This window comes from Pleurodeles waltl, chromosome 1_2 (genome assembly GCF_031143425.1).
Source record: "Pleurodeles waltl isolate 20211129_DDA chromosome 1_2, aPleWal1.hap1.20221129, whole genome shotgun sequence".
Classification (NCBI taxonomy): Eukaryota; Metazoa; Chordata; class Amphibia; order Caudata; family Salamandridae; genus Pleurodeles; species Pleurodeles waltl.
In genome coordinates this window covers 1,205,416,969-1,205,437,488 of record NC_090437.1, presented here as the reverse complement: position 1 = coordinate 1,205,437,488, position 20,520 = coordinate 1,205,416,969, and the positions used below count along the sequence as shown (strand labels likewise).

Here is a 20,520-nt window from a genome sequence, read left to right as displayed (position 1 = left end):
TGAAAATGCCACTTTTAGACAGTGGGAATTTTCTTGCTTAAACTATTCCGAGACTTTGACCCAGACAGGAAATCCACCAACAGGCTGACTGACAGTTGGGCTGTTTGTGACTTCCCTACAGACAGTGACACAAAGGGAGCTGGAGTGTAGCCTGCATATCCTGATGAGCCATCTGAGCTAGGGTGAAGGGAGCAGTGGTCACTTACACCTGAATGGGCTATGCCTGCCTTCACACAATGCAGTCTCCAACCCCGTGGTGTGTGTCTGGGGCCTGGCCTGGGCAAGGCAGGATCTTGTGAACAACAGAGACTTTCCTTTGAAATTTGCCTACTTCAAAGGCAGAAGGGGGTATAAGTAGTGGACTCAAAACCCCAGACTTTAGATCACATCTGGAACCAAGAGGAACCTCTGCCAAAGAGAAGAGCTGAATGGAAGTGCTGCCCCTGCCTGTGACTCTGCTTTGTTGGCCTATCGTGCAGTTGCTGCTTCTGCATGTGAAAGGGGAAAAAGACTGGACTTTGTTGTGCACTCCTGCTTAAAGGAGAATCTCCAAGGGCTTGAACTGAGCTTGCCTCCTGTTTTGAAGTCTCAAGGCCATCAAAGACTTCCTGTGACAGCACCTGGACTCTCTACTGAGATTCCTAACCTGCCAAGTTGTGCTCTATTCAGTCCCTGGGCCCTTGAAAGGTGAACTGGGCAGAACAAGAGCTGAAATCCACGCACAGAACGCCGTGCAGGGAAATTTTTGATGCACCATCTGCAACGAAGCTGATGAAAGACAAGCCACCCGCTTCGCAGCTGAAACCGACGCATCGTGGCTGGAGAAACAAAGCAATACCCGCTTGTGGCTGGTGATGACGACTCAAACCCCACGCAGAGTGGTTTCCTAACACCATGCAACCGGATTTCTCATGCATCGTCCCTAGGTATCAATGTCATCGAGAACCTGCACGGATCTGAGATGCCCCATCTGGAAATCAATACATTGCTCTTGGGAGGGAGAAAAAAACGATGCATCGCCGAGCCGACCGGAGAAGAAACGAGACACGGCCTCACTTGCGAGTAAGGGATCGATGCATCGCTGAGTTTGACACACGCTCACCCGTTCGGCTTTATTTTTTGATGTAAACCAACATTTTGATTTTTTTGGGTAAAATCAACATTTCCATTGTTTCCTATGGAGTAAGACTCATTCTTTTGAAAATTCATATTTTGACTTGTGTATATTGGATTTTTGTTTGATTTACATAAATAGTAACTATTTTTCTAAACTGGTGTGGTGTCCATTTTGTAGTGTTTCTCTGTATTACTGTGTGTGTTGGTACAAATACTTTACACATTGCTTCTGAGATAAGCCTGACTGCTTGTACCAAGCTACCAAGGGGGTAAGCAGGGGTTATCTAAGTGTGTTTCTCCATTGCCCTGAATAGAGTGAGGGTCCCTGCTTGGACAGAGTGCAAACTGACTGCCAACCAGAGACCCCATTTCTAACAACGAGGATATATAAATACCACTCATTACTAACTATGTATTTCTCAAATAGTTCACTGGAGAAATTTTGGGGAATTATTCTCTTTGGTACAAGGTCAGAAGAATTTATTAACATTACACTGTTTAACTAACCAATCCAGCTGATAATACACAGAATTTTAAAGTCTATACATTAACCTGGAAGGTGTGGGCAGGATTAAAAATATTGTGCTTTGGGGAATGGAATTAGAGTTTCTTTTGCCTCTCGCAAGGTAGTCATTTAGAAAATGTTTCCTATTTCACCCTTCCTTCCCTGTGGTTGAAGAAGCGGAAACAGGACAAATCATCATCTCATGATGTTCCTGTACTTTTTCCTATTCATCTATGGTCAGACAGTTTCAGTAGACATCACAATTGGATGTTACAAATGCAGTTGGATGTTAGAAGTTTTACAGATTTTACAAGAGTAGAGAGATTTTCTGAAAGCAGAATGTACCATCAACGAGTCATTACTCAACTATTTGAGATGCACTAACATCTTCAGTCAGGGTGAAAATTATGTTTTACATCGCAATGAATAAGAAACACAAACAGCCTCTACGCTCCATAAAAAATAGCTTAAAATGTATGAGAAAAAATATGTAGGCTCACTGTTGCTGGGAACTAAATAATCTCTTAAATCTTAAAGGGCAGTATGCAATGATGTGAACAAAGAAGAGTTAGTAGAAGAGTGGTGACCAATCCAGCAAATAGTTGCCAAGAAAAGTACGGCAATTCTAAAAAGTAAGGTTATACATATAGTTTTTGAAAAAGTTTGAAAAACAATTATCAGTCTAAGTTTTAGCAGCCAATTTTCACATAAAATATCTCTAGCAATTAGAGTTTTGATTTCAGGGAAGACCAGAAAAATGGATGGTTTTCCATTTTGATTATTATTATTTTTTTTCCCCAGTCTTGTTATATTCTCCTGCCGGCTTCATAAACAATTAAGACAATGTTAAATCCTATCACCAATCCTGATTTCATGGATAAAATTATCCATGTAGGGATAAATCACATTTTTTAAATCCCTAGCCCACAGAGGAGAGAAATAACTGTAGATTTCAGATCTATTTTCTGCTCGTTGAGGAGCTTTTTATACTTATGCCTATTGTTCATCTGAGAATAAATAGCACTATATTGAATATAATTTTAATCATCAACAGGATTTGATAAGAAAATACATGGCTCCCTGGATATACTTACTTTACTAGATCTCAGACATACATATGTATTCATTGGTATTTATATAGCAACACCACAGCTTGAGAGAAATAGTGCATTGGACATTAACAGAGGACAGAAGACTACAGATCTATGTACCTCATTAATAAAATAACATTTTGATCAGCTTTCACATACTTACAACTGCATTAAATTGTACTTAATTACAGTATAAAGTAAAGGGGTTATTTACCAAATAACACTGAATTTTTGATTAAGTGCTGAAATCAGGATTAACCCCCCCCCCCCCGATCCCTGGGCTCAAAGGTTAGCAGCTTACACACCAGTCCGCATCATTTCAGAATCTGAATAGATAATTCAGATATACTAGTGGCTGAATAGCAAAAACATGCTTTCATTGACTGTGATGATCCATTTGACACAGAATGCTCATTTTTCTGATTTACTGGCAGTTTTGTCAAGCTAATCTGGACAGGTCAGGTAGGGACTGGACTGTAGGAAAGTAGCATCTTTCCAACATAGCTACTCCCACTTTTTGCCTGTTGTCAGTGTGTTTAGACATAGTACATTGGGATCCTGCTAATCAGGACCCCAGTGTCTGTGTTCTTGCCTCTAAATTTGATTGCTGGTAAACGTTTACACCCACAATTCGCATACTAGTGCAGCCTAGTATGTCCCTAGCATATGGTATTTAGGTAACCAGGGCGTTGGTACACCAGGGGTCTCCCATGGGCTGCTGCATGTACAGTATTATGCTACCCATGGGAGCCCATGCAAACTGTCTGTAGGCCTGTCACTGCAGCCTGCGTGAAATGGTGCATGCACCTTTAATTTCAGATAGAAGGCTTGCTTTAGATCGCAGTCACCGCATTTGGACACTAAGTCACCCCTCAGGTAGGTCCTTCAGCCCAAGGGCAGAGTGTACAGTATGTCGCCAAGTGTGAGGGTACTACTGCATGAGCAGGGTACCCCTACAAGCTCAAAACTCCATGCCCTGGGATTTGTAAGTGCAGGGAAGCCATTGTAAGGTAAGGTATGTAGTGGACACTGGTAAACACAAGTGGTCTCACTACATATTGGCTTATCTACACCTAGGCATGTTTGGTATTAAACATGTTAAAATCATGCAACCACCTATTCCGGTGCTAGCTGCATGATCCCATGTACTCTGGGGGTTCCTTAGAGGATCCCCCAGTTCTGCCTGTACAGCTTTACGGGGTCCAGGTGCCAGCTCATGCTGCTGCTGACCCCAGACACTGCTCTGCTCTCCTGCTGATGAGCCTAATGCAAGCAGGGAAGGGCAGAACAAAGGATTTCCTACAAGAAAGAGGTGTAATCATCTCTTCCTTTGAAACAGGTGTCTCTGGGCTGTGGTAGGATGGCCTCTGAGTGCCACCAGATTGCTCTGAAGGGCACACTGGTGTCCTCCTTGCAGAAACCGGTTTGCATCAGTTCAGGAACCTCTGGTTCCCACTCTAGTGAGAAACCACACAAAGGACAGGGGAGTGACCACTCCCTGGCCAGCTCCTCCTCTACAGAGGTGCTAAAAGCTCTGCCAGGTGGCCACTTGATCCTATCATCTTGAAAATAAGATGTGCAGAGACCCCTGGGAGTATCTGACTGGTTAGGCTAGGTAGATGACGTCCCTGACCCCCTCAGATAGGCGGTTCACTGCAGGAAGTGATCAACCCCCTTTTAAGGTTGCTTGAGGGCTCCCCCCAGGGTGGGTCCTCAGATTCGTTGAGCAAGACTCTACAAGGAACTCTTTGCAAGATATGTTCGGCTCCTTGCCTCTGGAACCTCTGCTGGTTTGCTTTTGAAACTGAAAAAAAGATTGCATCCAGTTGGGAAGGCTCCCACTGCAACATTATTTCTCCACCTCCTGCAAGATTTCTGCAACCTCCGTGGCTGTGCATCCTCCAGGATCACAAGGACTCTGTTTGCATCCAAGAAGCAAGAAGGAATCTCCCTTTGAGTGAGGGAGTCACTCCCCTCCATCCGCAGGCACCTCAAGACGAGAATGCTTGGCTCTGCTCACAGGTGGTGGTTCTGTGGTCCTCTCTGAGTCCCCCTGGTCTTCTGACCAACTTGGGAGATGGTGGGCCCTTGCTGCAGCCACTGGGATGGAACCCCTGAGCACCATGTCTGTTGCTCTTGCCAAGGCTTGTTGGCTCTTCCTCCAGGATGTCTTCAGGCTCCAGGAAGCCCCAGCCTCCACCACTCTGCAACCTGAAGATTAGCTTCCACTCTGCAGCTCCTGAGACGTGGGACTCCTGTTTTGTTGTGGAGGCCTTCCTGCGACTCCCTGCTGTCAGTGGGTCATTCAAGGGGGCTCCTCTGACTCCAGCTGGCTTTCCTCCCTGCTAAAGGCCTGCCCTGACTTTTCCAAGGGTTGAGTCACTAGAACTTTGCTGGTCCTCAAAAACCTACAATCTTCCTTGCAACAGCTATTGGTGCTTGCCAAGACTTGTCGGTGGCCCTGCCGACCACGGACACTCCTGCAATCCGGCAACTGACGAAGGACAGCTTGTGGGCAACTCCAAGGATCTACTGCATCCCCTGGACTCCATAGCTTTACTTCTTCCTTCACCGTCCTGCAGGAACTTCACCTCTAAGAGGGTGGGCAATGCTAACCTGCACCGCCAGGACATCTCCGAGTAGTCTGGACCCTCTTCCCTTCTTTTTCAGGTTCTACACATCCGGAATCCACCTTTGGATTCCACCGGCCTGGTCCACAGGTTACAACAGTGGCTGGACAGCTGAGACTTCCAATGAGGGTTTCTGACACCACTTCACCCCTATGCACCTGGGCTTCCTGGTGTAGGTACTCCGGGCTTCTGGGTATACATGGGTGGGGGCATTCTCCAACCTTTTTTTGTGCAAACTGGTTTCCTCGGGGTCCACTGGAAAGGGTCCTGAATCCATAAAAATCCAACCGCGACGGTCCTGTGTTAGCCTATGGGGCACCCGGCTCGATAACCACTCTGCACCTGGGCACCTGTGGGATTTCTAGTACTTACCTCTGATAATTTCCTACTTCCCCAGCCACTAGGATTCTAACACATTTACCTTGGTTGGGCACGTCCATTCTTATACCCTTTTGTTAGTATATGGTTTGTCCCCCCCATAGGTCACCATGTATTCCTATGTTTTTCCTGTTTGCTACTAAGTGTATATTTTGTGTATAGATATCTCCAAGTGGCGATACCAATGTTAGGGTAAGTGTTGTAATAAAGAATACTTTATTTCTGCAACACATGGTGTGGTTCTTTCTTGTGAACAGTTACTGACTGACTATTGTGGTATTGTAAGTGCTTTACACTCCTCCTGGATAAGCTTTAACTGCTCACTACAGCTACCCCTAGGCACCCTTTGCTATCTGGACACCTAAATACTATTACTAAGGGTTTCCTGGACTCAGTATTGGGTGCCATACCATAGGTGTAAGGAAATGCCTCCTTGGCATGGTTACCCCCTGATTTTTTGCCTTTGCTGATGCCAAGTTATGATTTGAAAGTGTGCTGACGCCTGCTAACCAGGCCCCAGCACCAGTGTTCGTTCCCTAAACTGGACCTTTGTCTCCACAATTGGCACAACCCTGGCACCCAGGTAAGTCCCTTGTAACTGGTACCCCTGGTACCAAGGGCCCTGATGCCAGGGAAGTTCTCTAAGGGCTGCAGCATGTCTTATGCCACCCTGGGGACCCCTCACTCAGCACAGACACACTGCTTGCCAGCTTGGTGTGCTGGTGGGGAGAAAATGACTAAGTCGACATGGCACTCCCCTCAGGGTGCCATGCCAACCTCACACTGGCTATGGCATAGATAAGTCACCCCTCTAGCAGGCCGTACAGCCTTAAGGCGGGGTGCACTATACCACAGGTGAGGGCATAGGTGCATGAGCACTATGCCCCTACAGTGTCTAAGCAAAACCTTAGACATTGTAAGTGCAGGGTAGCCATAAGAGTATATGGTCTGGGAGTCTGTCAAACACAAACTCCACAGCACCATAATGGCTACACTGAAAACTGGGAAGTTTGGTATCAAACTTCTCAGCACAATAAATGCACACTGATGCCAGTGTGCACTTTATTGTAAAATACACCCAGAGGGCATCTTAGAGATGCCCCCTGAAAACATACCCGACTTCCAGTGTGGGCTGACTAGTTTTACCAGCCTGAAACACACCAGACATGTTGCTGGCCACATGGGGAGAGTGCCTTTGTCACTCTGTGGCCAGGAACAAAGCCTGTACTCTTCTCACCTCCCCCTGCAGGAACTGTAACACCTGGCGGTGAGCCTCAAAGGCTCACCCCCTTTGTTACAGCGCCACAGGGCATCCCAGCTAGTGGAGATGCCCGCCCCTCCGGCCACTGCCCCCACTTTTGGCGGCAAGGCCGGAGGAGATAATGAGAAAAACAAGGAGGAGTCACTGGCCAGTCACGACAACTCCTAAGGTGTCCTGAGCTGAGGTGACTCTGACTTTTAGAAATCCTCCATCTTGCAGATGGAGGATTCCCCCAATAGGATTAGGGATGTGACCCCCTCCCCACCGGGGGGAGGCACAAAGAGGGTGTAGCCACCCTCAGGGCTAGTAGCCATTGGCTACTATCATCCCAGACCTAAACACACCCCTAAATTGAGTATTTAGGGGCTCCCAGAACCAAGGAAGATAGATTCCTGAAACCTGAAGATGTAGAAGGACTGCTGACCTGAAGCCCTGCAGAGAAGACGGAGACACCAACTGCTTTGGCCCCAGCCCTACCGGCCTGTCTCCCCACTTCAAGAAAAACTGATCCCAGCGACGCATCCCCCAGGGTCCAGCGACCTCTGAAGCCTCAGAGGACTACCCTGCATCTAAAAGGACCTAGAAACTCCTGAGGACAGCGGCCCTGTTCAACCAACTTGCAACTTTGCAACAAAGAAGCAACTTTTAAAGACCACACGTTTCCCGCCGGAAGCGTCAGACTTTCCACTCTGCACCTGACGCCCCCCGGCTCGACCTGCGGAAAACCAACACTACAGGGAGGACTCCCCGGTGACTGCGAGCTCGTGAGTAGCCAGAGTTGAGCCCCCACAGCGACGCCTGCAGAGGGAATCCAGAGGCACCCCCTGACCGCGACTGCCTGCTTCAAAGGACCCGACTCCTGGGAAACACACTGTACCCGCAGCCCCCAGGACCTGAAGGATCCGAACTCCAGTGCAGGAGCGACCCCCAGGCGGCCCTCTTCCAAGCCCATGTGGTGGATACCCCGAGGAGCCCCCCCCTTGCCTGCATCGCTGAAGAGACCCCCGGGTCTCCCCATTGAATCCTATTGCAAACCCAACGCCTGTTTGCACTCTGCACCTGGTCGCCCCTGTGCCGCTGAGGGTGTACTTTCAGTGCCTTCTTGTGTCCACCCCGGTGCCCTACAAAACCCCCCTGGTCTGCCCTCCGAAGTAGCAGGTACTTACCTGCTGGCAGACTGGAACCAGGGCACCCCTATTTCTGTTGAGCCTATTTTGGGCACCACTTTGACCTCTGCACCTGACCGGCCCTGAGCTGCTGGTGTGGTAACTTTGGGGTTGCCTTGAACCCTCAACGGTGGGCTACCATGGACCCAACTTTGAACCCTGTAGGTGGTGTACTTACCTGTAAAACTAACAAATACTTACCTCCCCCAGGAACTGTTGATTTTTGCACTGTGTCCATTTTTAAAATAGCCTATTGCCAAACTTTACATGCTATTGTGATGATTCAAAGTTCCTAAGATACCCGAGTGAAATACCTTTCATTTAAAGTATCGTTTGTAAATCTTGAACCTGTGGTTCTTAAAATAAACTAAGAAAATATATTTTTCTATATAAAAACCTATTGGCCTGGAGTAAGTCTTTGAGTGTGTGTTCCTCATTTATTGCCTGTGTGTGTACAACAAATGCTTAACACTACCCTCTGATAAGCCTACTGCTCGACCACACTACCACAAAATAGAGCATTAGAATTATCTCTTTTCGCCACTATCTTACCTCTAAGGGGAACCCTTGGACTCTGTGCATGCTATTTCTTACTTTGAAATAGTCCATACAGAGCTAACTTCCTACAATAGGTGTACACCACAAACTCAGCCAGCCTCCTACATTGGTGGCAGCGGTGGGATAAAACACTTGCATTGCTTTACCACTGGGTCATCAGTGACTTTCCATAAGAAAGATCACTTCTGACTATACTGTAGCTCTCCTTTGCAGAAAAGGGTAGAGAGATAAACTGTTAGCAGTAAGAAAAGGGGTGCAGCAAACTACCAAATTTTTGAAAGAGGCTCCAATTGCTGGACTTGGGTTCAAACTTGAGTATAGGATTAAGTTTAGGGAAACTCAGAAGGAGTCCTCTCAAAACTGGGTAGATTTTGTTGACTGTGCAGTTGAGGCTCTAGAAGGCTGCTTCCATGGTAGTAATGTGCATAACTATGAAGGGCTGTTCAACCTTATCATGAGGGAGCACATCCTTCACGACTGTGTCTGACAAGCTGCACCAATACCTGATGGACCCTGATCAGACCTCTCCCCAAGAACTGGAAAAGAAGGAAGAAAAATCGGTGGGGGTGACCAAAAGTAGACAAATGCTTTTAAGTCTCAGGAGAAGGATAGGGACAAATCTAAAGATAAGAAGAGAGTCTTCTACATGTCCACAAAATTATTCTGGGGGGTGGGTCCAAGGCCTCCTCCTCTTCCCACAAGAAACCTTTTGCTCTTTTTGTAAGGAAAAAGGCCCGTAGGACAGGTGATAGCAACTGTCCTAAGAAAAGCACCAAGAACAGTACTTTTAATATTTCTCCTAGTGCCCCTAGCAATAGCACTAGTAGTAGCACTTCAACCAAAGGTGTAGCTGGGTTCACCTTGGGTACTGCATTGGACTCTGGCCTAGTCATAGAAACCACTGTGGCTGTCCTAATATCGGAGGGTGGCACTAACCTTGCCACTCTGGTTGCCTGGCCGCCTAATATGAGGAAATACAGGCAGTACCCCCTCATAAATGGTACTGAGGTAGAAGCTTACAAAGACACAGGTACAAGTGTCATCATAGAGAATGAAAGACTGGTGTCACCTGAGCAAATATTACTTGGTCAAAATTACCAAGTCACCGATGTGGATAAATCACTAAGTGCCAACTCATGGTGATTAACTTTAGTGGGGGGGTACTTGCCTAAAAAAAAATGTTAGGGTGTCCTCTTCTGTTCCTGTAGAATGTCTAATGGGCAATGATTTGGAGACCTCAGCCTGGGCTGAAGTGGAGTTACAGGCCCATGCAACAATGCTGGGTATCCCTGCAAATGTCTTTGTGACTACTAGAGCACAGGCCAGGAAACAGGGAGAATCTGGAGCTCTGGAGCCTGAAATTATGGACCAGCCAGCTCCCAAGAAGAGAAGTAGGAAGTGAAAGAAATTACCCTCTGTCCATGATTCATGTGAGGATCATCTCCTCAGAGATGATCTTGCTCCTTGTGAGCAACCAATACCAGAAGAGTTTGGGTATGACACTGCAGAGCTTTTGGGTGCGGGGGGACCCTCGAGGGAGGAATTGAGTTTGGAACAGAAATCCTGCTCCTCTCTTCAAGGCCTCAGACAGCAAGCTGTTGCAAACAATGAGGTAGGTGATGTAAGTGGATCCCACAAGATCTACTGGGAAAATTGTCTCCTTTATTCTGAGGCTAGGGAACCCAAGACTGGTGCTACCAGGAGGCTGGTCATACCCCAGATGTTTAGGGAGTTCTTGTTGTCCCTAGCTCATGACATTCACCTTGTAGGACTTGGGACAGACTTGCTCAACACTTTCACTGGCCCCACTTGTCTGGAGACACCAATGAGTTTTGTTGTTCCTATGTCACCTGCCAAGCCAGTGCAAGTCCGTTGGCACTACAAAGGTCCCCTTGATCCCATTACCTGTGGTTGGGGTTCCCTTTGAGAGGGTAGGAACTGACATTGTTGGTCCCCTTGATGCTTCTACAGCATCTGGGAATAGATTTATTTTGGTGGTGCACCAGGCCACCAGGTACCCAGAGGCCATTCCCCTTAGGACCACTGCAGCTCCTGTAGTGGCCAAGGTCCTCCTGGGAATTTATTCCAGGGTGGGCTTCCTTAAGGAGGTTGTAGCCGACAGAAGTGCTAACTTCATGTCTGGATACCTCAAAGCAATGTGGAAGGAATGTGGTGTAAACTACAAATTCGCCACTCCTCATCATCCACAAGGAAATGGGTTGATTGAAAGATTCAACAAAACCCTTAAAGGTACGATCATAGGACTCTCAGAAAAACTCAGGAGATGGGATGTCCTTTTACCTTGCCTTCTTTTTGTCTACAGAGAGGTTCCATAGAAGGGAGTGGGTTATAGCCCATTTAAATGTGTATTTGGACATCCAGTTTGGAGTCCTCTTAGTCTTGTGACGGAGGGAAGGGAGCAACCACTCAAACCTCCCAAACAGGACATAGTTGACTATGTGCTGGGCATGAGTGCTCGCATGGCGGAGTACACGAAGAAGACTTCCAAAAACCTTGAGGCCAGCCAGGAACTACAGAAGCAATGGCATGACAAAAAGGATGTGCTGTTTACCAGCCAGGACAGAAAGTCTGGGACTTGGTGCTTATGACCCCAAGAGCACTCCAAGACAAGTGGAGAAGAAAGGGGGGGCCACCTATTTGGCCGACCTAGGCACTCCAAGAAGCCCCACAGGGTGATGCATGTGAACCGCCTTAAACCTTACTATGACAGGGCTGTCAGGACTTGTCCATGGCCACTGATGAAGGGCAGGAAGCAGAGAGTGACTCATCCTGACCTACTTTCCCACAACCCTGTTGATGGTTCTGTGGATAGGGTAGTCTTTGCAGATTGTCTCTCTGAACAGCAACAAGCTGACTGCAGACATGTTCAGTCAGCCTTTTGAATTATCTTTGCCACCCAGTCAGACAACCTGGTGTGCACATGATGTGAACACAGGTGATAGTTTACCTGATAAGAGTAAAATCTACAGGCAGCCTGGTCATGTCAGGGATTACATCAGGGCAGAAGTCCAAAAGATGCTGGAGTTAGGGGTTATAGAGTCCTCAGACAGCCCTGGGGCTAGTCCAGTATTACTTGTGCCAAATGGTCATTTCCAGGGTGGAAAGAGAGAAATTAGGTTTTGTGCAGACTACATGGGCCTCAATGGCGTCACTAAGAGTGATTCCCATCCTATCCCCAGGGCAGATGAGCTGATTGATACTTTGGCCATAGCCAAATACCTAAGCACTTTTGATTTAACTACAGGCTATTGGCAGATCAAATTGACTGATGCTGCTAAGCCTAAAACAGCATTTTGCACTTGTGGTGGGCACTATCACTTCACAGTGATGCCCTTTGGTTTGGGAAATTCACCTGTCACATTCCAGAGGATGGTGAATCAAGTTCTGTCAGGCCTGTAAGACTCAAGTGCAGCATAAATTGATGATATTGCTGTCTTTGGCGCTACCTGGCAGGATCATCTGGGCTACCTGGGGAGTGGTGCGGTTCTTTACTGTGAACAGTTACTGACTGACTATTGTGGTATTGTAAGTGCTTTACAATTCTCCTGGATAAGCATTAGCTGCCTACCACAGGTCCCGTAGAGGGCTTTTGCTATCTGGACACCTAAACAATATCACTAAGGGATGCATGTGCTTAGTATAGGGTGCCACACCATAGGTGTACACCACAAACTAAGCCAGCCCCCTACAGGGACATTGTGTGTACTGACTATGCCCTTTTTATTTCAGCATTAGATGGTTAACTGAGAATCGATATGAAATATATATATATTTTTTTTAAACGTAATTTGAGGGATTTGCCTGTTTTTTGTACTTTCTGCATTTTTTGCTATTTTGTATTACATTACCACCAAATGTATCCTTAACTTCTATTCAAGACCCCTTTAAGAACCTCTTGGTTTTGTATATAGATAAACAGTGAACTTTTAGTGAGGCTGAGGATAAAACTACTTAACATGGATTTAGAGAACTATATCTCTATCACAAATTGAAGTCTTTTTAATTATAGCAAGGAGGAGGATAAGGGTTATGGTGAAATCTACGGTTAGAAAAAGTTAATGTTCGGGTAAGGATTGGCTTTAAGATGAGTATTAGTTTAATGATGAGTTTTGGGGTTTGGTTTTAGCAATAAAGTGAACAATGCTTGGTTTTGGGGTTATGGAAAGATTAGGATCAGGTACGTTCGTTTAGTATTGTGCAGTGTGGGTTCGGGTACACGTTCCAGCACTGCATGAGTTATGGAGTCAGCATCAGCAACAGGTGGCGAAGGCTCATCTTAGGGGGACCTTGTATCATTGATTAGTTCATTACTTGAAAATGGAAAACATTTCAAACTTTTGGCTTTCAAGGTAACTGACAATCACCTAAACTGCGTATATGCTTTTTAGCTTTTTGTTTCAATCTTTTAAAACAATGTCTAACTTTCAAACTAGATTCGTCAAATGGTCCCTTTAAAGTGAACAAAACAACTACACCCAGAACGCGATAACTTATCAAATAAGAGTTGGTTTCTGGAAACATGAAGCCCTATCCATATACAAAATAGTATATCTGTACTTCTAGGTTTACACGTAAATATGGGTGCACATTTACTACCTTTTACACAGTTCTGTAAAAGGGGAATGAAACCTACTGATCAAATGCACATTTTTTCTCCAATAGGGAAAACATGTTTCTCTGTGGATAAGGTAATTTACCTACATTTCCACCAAATCTGGGGATCATCCATTCTCCTTCGCATCATGGAAAGAGTTACTCTTGCTCTTGGCTGGAGTAATATGGGAACATTATCAGGGCGAGATGGGTGAGATCAGAGTTTAGGACTACACACAAACATTTATGTTTGAGGGCATTCTCACACTTCCAAGCAAAATCGCCCCTTGTAGCACCTACTTACCGCCCCTTTAGTGGGATTTACGACTCAATAGTGGCGGAGAAATGCTGTAGTAATGTAGGTAATGTTGTACGTAAACCTGTGCTAAGGGCTAAAACTAAATTTGTGACTAGGGCACGTGCTATACCCACAGGGAGCAGGAATGCGGGGAAGAGGGCCTTTATTCCCTGATAACATCAGTTAATTCCAATTTGATAAACAAAACGTGAAAAATATTTCTTATTGAGAATACAGGATTACAGGTTTGCAGTTCCACAGCTTTTGTTAAATAGGCCGGATTATACAATTACCTTTAGCACACGTTCTGCACAGTGAGGACCCCGTTTCGTTAGCAAAAGATCCCGGCGGGCAGGAGAGGCACGTTGAGCTGCTGTTGGCGCTGTGGAAAAACAAACACCAGCCTGTTAGCCATTGTGGACGTCGAAGAGTCGTGCTGTTCCCTTGGCAATAGTAATTTCACGTGGGCTTTATAAAGGCTGGTTCATGAAGGTCGCTTTGTCTGCCTCTCTCCCCCATACCCACTTTTAACAAAACCTGTTTATAGCTATTATATGAGGGATCATTTTCAAAGCGTAAACACCGCCCTCAGGCGACAGGAGTCCAAGCCTTCTCTCAGAAGGGCCATCAAATATAGTACATTTCCCCGAGCCGTAATAAAATGTAAAGTCTCGAAGGCGGGAGCCCGTAGCGACCACTTGCTAAGAAAAAATGAAGTTCTGCATGGATATTTAAATACAGAAGGGAGTGAGCGAGTTTACTATTTACCTCAGTGTTGGTAGACGTGTGTGCAAGGCGTGGGAACATTTATTCATACAAACAGCGTTGGGTGAAAGGCCCCTGAGGCGTTGATTAAAGCAGTTGCTGAAGTATTTAAAAAGTATCTGTGGGAAACATCAGTCCCCAAGATGAAGGACCGTTCACTGCAGGCATGGCCCTCAACGAGCCCCCAACCCTCCAACAGGCCCGGTGGGATTCATTCTTGCATGGAGATTGCGGAGCAACGCTCTGAAATGGCAATAGGTGACCGTGCAGCGCTAGACCAATTTTGTAACAAGAATCTGCAATGCAACAGGTCTCGCATTTGAGAGCGTTAGGGCTACTGGCATTGTAAATGAAAATGTTTTTTCATCTGTGTGTTTTGTTTTGAAGTGTAGAAGATGTACGTGAGGTGTGGAGTGGAATTGTGCGCTGTACTGACATTGTTAGTTTATCTGTGCAGTGTGGCATTGTGTGTTGTGCGGTGTGGCATTGTGTGTTGGGTAGAGTATTTGTGTGGTAGAATTATATGGCATGGTGAATAGACAAGTGGTGCCACCAGACAAAGAAAGAATGAGAGGGATAGGTAGTTTATGCAGGTAGTGGTTATTGACATTGATAGAGAGGTGCAGAAATTGCGTGTGAGAAAGAGAAAGAAGGGGGGAGGAGGCCACAGATGCCTAAAGAGTGAGCTTTTGTAGATACAGAAGACACCTTAAGAAGAGGCGAGCGTGTGTTTGAGGAACAAAAACTTTGACAAGGCGCGTGAAAAACTGTGCATGAAGATCTGAAGTTGACCATATTACTGAGGCGGGGATAGAGCGAGATAGATGGGTGAGAGAGTACAAGAGAGATCGAGGGAGAAGTGGAAGGGGCACACGGAGGGAGGGGGGGGATTGGGAGAGGTGGACTCGTGCACAGCCTGAGGAGGTACAGGGAGGTAGCATGGGTTAGTAGGCAGCTAGAGAGGAGATAGGTAAAGTGAGGGAGGGATGAAAAGGGGCAGAGGTATTGTGAGATGAGGGGGGTAGTGGCAGCGTGATAGAGATAAGAGGGGCAAGCAGTTGGCGAATGGGGAGGAGGTGACAGGGTTGGTAGAAGTGCTGAGATGTATTCTATTGGAATTGTTTTTTGTGAAATTGTGTGGTGTCGAATTGTGTGGGTAGTAAATGATTTGTATTTAGTGTATTGCAGTTAAGAACAGTGAGAATGTGTGTTATGGCGGAAAGGTAGAATAGCCTTTTTTAAGGGCAATTCCTGTTTGCACATTTAAAAGACATTTAAAAAAAAAAAAAAAGACACATATTGCCCCCCAAAAGACAGGTACTAATTAAATTTTATAGCCCAGTCTGTTTGAAGTGCAAGATGGTATACATTTGTCACACGTTTAAGCACACTAGTGTGCCAAGGGCACCACAACTACTATGTAGAAGATTGTAGCAGAATAACATCTTTTGTCTCAACATGGCACCAGGATAAAGTCAAACACAGTCTAGGAAGGTTAAAAAATTGCAGGTTTTGTTTTAAAAGGAATATGCTTCAATCTATGACCCAATGTATTAACAAGCCAGGAAAGATCTTATCATAGGTACAAGTTGCATTTTTTTTTTTTTTTTAAAGGCACAAAGTAATAAAATACACTGTAGGAAGCTGGCTTGGTGTGTGGTGAACACCTATGGTGTTGTCACCTTACAACAGGTCCAGATATCCCCTATTAGTGAAGTGTAGGCAGTTGATAAGAAGCCAGTGCTCTCTAGAGGTAGCTGTGGATGAGCAGCCAAGACTTGTCTAGGAGACATGCAAAGCTTATGCAATACCATTATAGTCACACAGCAACATGAAAGAACCACACAGTGTTACAAAAATAAAGGTACTTTATTATAGTAACACAACATTAGAAGACTTATAGGCAGTTCCCCCAACTGGAGATAAGTACTCACTAATTATATGCACAATAGCATTCAGTAAATAGTATAGAAACAACAAGCATTGGCAATACTTAGTTAAAATAGCAAGGGCCCCAAGGGGAGGGCCAAACCATATATTAAGAAAGTGGAATGCGAGATACAGTCCCCCACCCAAGGATGTGGAGTTTTTAGAGGGGAGCTGGAGAAACTACAAAACCAAAGACGTGAGTACCAAGGTGACCCCCAGCAACCAGGTTAGCAGAGATAAGTACCTGGCTTTTCCAAGAATTAACAGGAGGACTTGGAAAAAGGATTGTACAAGGACAGGACCAGACAAGAAGAAACTAAAGGCGGATTCCAGTAGAAGAGGATCTGCAAAAGAAAAGGACAGAGCGCAGTCCACAATGGAGTGGACAGTGAGGGCAGGAGCCACTACCAACCCTTCTGTGGATGCAGAAGAAGGTTGACAAGGGGAGAAGTCGATCAGCTGTGGAGCCCAGAAGCTGAAGAAGAGTCCTTGGAGCTGTGCAGATGGTGTCTCACATCGGTTGTCGGGTCGCAGATAGTCAGTGGTGCAGAAGAATTACCAACAAGCCGTAGCAAATGCAAGAGGAGCAAAAGAAGAGTTGCAAGGCTGAAGAGGACCAGCAAGGCCCAGGTAACTCAACCAAGGGAGGGGAGCCTAGGTGACCCTCAGCAGGCAGGAGAAAGTCAACAGAAGCAGTCGCAGCCCCCACAGGCAACCCTCTTGTAGCAGGCACAGCAATTCGCAGTGAGGCACAGTCAGCACACAAAGAGGAGTCTCATGTTGCTGGAGCAGCAGAGAGGAGACTGTGCCTGGCAGGGTTGACTGCTAGGGGCGTGGGCTACCGGGAGCCTGAACATCCCTTGGAGCAGGAGCAAACAAGCTTTGATAGCTGCAAGAGTTGAAGTCGACAGGGGGTTCTGTCCTGCAAGGAGAGGCAAGGGCTTACCATCTCCCAAACTGGACAGCTGGCAGAGAGGAACAAGGAGACCACTCCAGACTACCACCTTTGATGCAGGATCCACATGGTTCCAGAGGAGAGCAGATCGACGCAGCCAGTTTTCATTGCAGTTGGTGCCTGTAGATGCAGCGGAGTGACTCCTTCACTCCAAGGAGGATTCCTTCTGGCTTCATGGTGCAGGCTGAAGTCTCATCGACCTCAGAGGATGCACAACCAGGGGAAGTGTTGCAATTGCTGGAAGAAGCAGGAGAAACAATGTTGCAATGTCCTGGAGTTGCAGCTAGTCAGTTCCTGAAGAGTCCAGTTGCAGTTCCAGTGGCCAGAAAACAGAGTAAATGATGCACAGGTGTCCTGGTGGAGTTTTGCATGCTGAATCTAACAATCCACCCTCAAGGGAGTCCCTAAATAGCCCTAAAAGGGGATTTGGTCACTTAGTAAGGTGACCGCCGATCAGGAGGGGTCTGTGACTTCACCTGCCTGACCTGGCCACTCAGATGCTACCAGGGGCCTCTGCTCATCTTAAAGATGGCAGAATCAAGTGGCCACCTGAAGGAGTTCTGGCTACCTCCCCTGGGGTGGTGATGGACATGGGGGTGGTCTCATGTCTGTTGTCGAATCGCCGATGGTCAGTGGTGCAGAAGCACCAGCAACAAGCCTTGGCAAATGCAAGAGGCAGCAAAACATGAGTTGCAAAGTTGAATAGGACCTGCAAGGACCAGGGGACTCGACCCAGGGAGAAGAGTCTGAGGTGATGCTCAGCAGGAGGGAGAGCCAAAATAAGCAGTCACAGTCCCCACAGGCAACCCACTGGCAGCAGGCACAGTAAGTTGCAGTGAGGCCCAGCCAGCACACCTGAAGAGGAGTCCCACTTCACTGGAGCAGCAGAGAGGAGACTGTACTTGGCAGGATGGAGTGCTGGGGGCTGGGGCTACACAAAGTCTGAAGATCCCTTGGAGCAGGAGTAAACAAGTCCACTGTAATAGAACTGGAGTTAGTAGGAGCACCTCTGCTCATGCAGGGATGCCTTCATACACTGGTACCTGCACCCTGCCCTTTGGGCTAGGAGGGCCTACCATAGGGGTGACTTGCAGTGACCTGTGGTGAAAGGGTACATGCAACTTTTCACACAGGTTGCAATAGCAGGCCTGCAGACATTTTGCATGGGCTCCAATGGGTGGCAGAGTACATGCTGCAGCCCATGGGGAACCCCTGGTGCCCCAATGTCATGGGTACCTAAGTACCATTTACTAGGGACTTATAAGGGGGCACCATTATCTCAATTGTAGGGTGTGCAAAGTAATTGACAACCAAATTTAGAGGGAGAGCGCACAATCACTAGGGTCCTGTTTAGCAGGATCCCAGTGAAAACAGTCTAAGCAAACTTACAGCAGGCAAATAATGGGGTAATCATGTCAAAAAGTGGGCACTTTCCTACATACATTCCCATTATTCACAGACTAAAACCTGTCCACCGAGCTATGACACTATTTCCAAAAATTCAAAGCTGAACGCAACAGCAAACGCACCAACTGCAGTTTCTGAACGTTATATTGTCTTTATTTTTATTTGTTTAATAGGGATAATTACGTTGAGGATCCTTTCTCCTAAAGTACTTCAATAATGCTACTTATTTCATAATTAATCAAAACATAAAACTGTCCCAGAACATTTTAAATAACGTACTTCATAGAGTACTCCATAAAGTGTGCCTTCACTAGTTTAAAAGTGGTTGGATACAAATAAAGGCTGTTGGTTGGGCCAGAAGCAAATGGCAGTAGTAATAACAAACAGGTCACCATATACACTGATTAATAATGCCAAATAAAACTACATAGAAGAAGGAACTTCTCTGTATTTCCTGCACACAGCAACAGGAAAGTGTTATTACAGAAAAGTAAGCAAGGACAATTAAAGATAACTTTAACATATAATACCATGTGTTTAAGCAGTGTTCAAGGTGCTATTTGTACAGGCAGGATAAAATTGCAAAACTGACATATGTGATAATAGCGGCAGGGAAGAAGATAGAGGATATGACATAACGGCCTGAGCTGCAGAGCCAGGTTTGAGTTTCGGCGTCAGCTCAACATGCAGTGATTCTGGGCAAATCACTTATCTCCCCGTGCCTACCAAAAATGAATGTGCCCTTGTGTAATTTTACTGGTGCTCATGTAAAGCGCTCCAATTGGTACCCTCCAATATTGCACTTTTGTTAGAGTAAAAGGGAGTATTGTCAAGGTACAGTGAACACACGGCGGCAACTGTACATATCTGTCAGTGTCAGCACAAGCAAGGGCCACTGCTCATGACGTATTGCTGCACAATAGTGTAAAACGCTTAAGCAGCCTCTTCAGCCCTAGGGCACCACTTCCTGCTCATTTACCTAGAAGCTTCAAGGATACATTTTAAAAATCAAAAAGTAGCCTCCTTCCTGTAAAAAGCAACAAAAAAGCAAATAAAAAATAGCCAATATGTAAACAATGGAATTAAGTTCCTAATTTGAAAAAAAGCAACAAGAAATGTGTGACGCGCTGCTGCACAATAAATGGCAAGTTGAAGAAAACAGAATAACAAATACACACACACTAATATTGTACTGAGGCGTGCACGGGAAGCATAAATAATAGGGTCAAAAGTAACGCATAAGATGCACAATTAAGTAACAAAAAAGTGTCCAGTTAGTAATTCACTAAGGTGCATGGTTACAAAAGGGAACAGGGGAGCTATGTGTGCATTATCTGTGAGCTGTGGGGTTGGCAGTTATTGTAACAGTATGAGGTTGCTATTGGGCCTATTTAGCCCTAAGGGTGCCGCTATGTAAAAGACTGGGGCAGACTAACACCTTTTGTTTCCAAGCGGTGTCAGGATAGAGTTAGGCGTAACCTAGAACGGTTGAAGAATTACAGGATTCATTTTAAAAGGATTCTGCTTAAATATGTATAACAATCTATTACAGCCAGTAAAGATTCTTATCAAGGGTACAAGCTGCATTTGAGACCTTTAGAGGCACCAAGCAATAAAGTATGTTCAAGTTAATCACAGGATATTAAATCGCACGCAAATTTCAAAGTAAAATGCCACAGCAATAAACCAGCACCTGCAGTTTCTTAATGTTATTTTCCCCCTCAAAGAAAAGTCCCCTAGAGTGCCTTTTTATTAAGTTTGGAATATTAAAGGAACTATTAGTGTACTTCTTTAAAAGAGATGATCACAATGCACCTCAAACCAGAAGTACACTAAAAATAGAAATT

The 20,520-nt window shown here is 45.9% G+C and overlaps 1 protein-coding gene across 3 annotated transcripts in view; it reads right to left on the bottom strand.

The window, feature by feature from the left end:
- LOC138249750 (signal peptide, CUB and EGF-like domain-containing protein 1) overlaps nucleotides 1-20,520 on the bottom strand; it is a 325,594-nt gene that overhangs the window by 79,871 nt on the left and 225,203 nt on the right. For all 3 annotated transcript variants that reach the window (XM_069203825.1, XM_069203833.1, XM_069203816.1), the window contains one exon: nucleotides 13,911-13,999. In XM_069203825.1, the coding sequence (XP_069059926.1) occupies nucleotides 13,911-13,999 (89 nt within the window). The remainder of the gene's footprint in view (nucleotides 1-13,910; nucleotides 14,000-20,520) is intronic.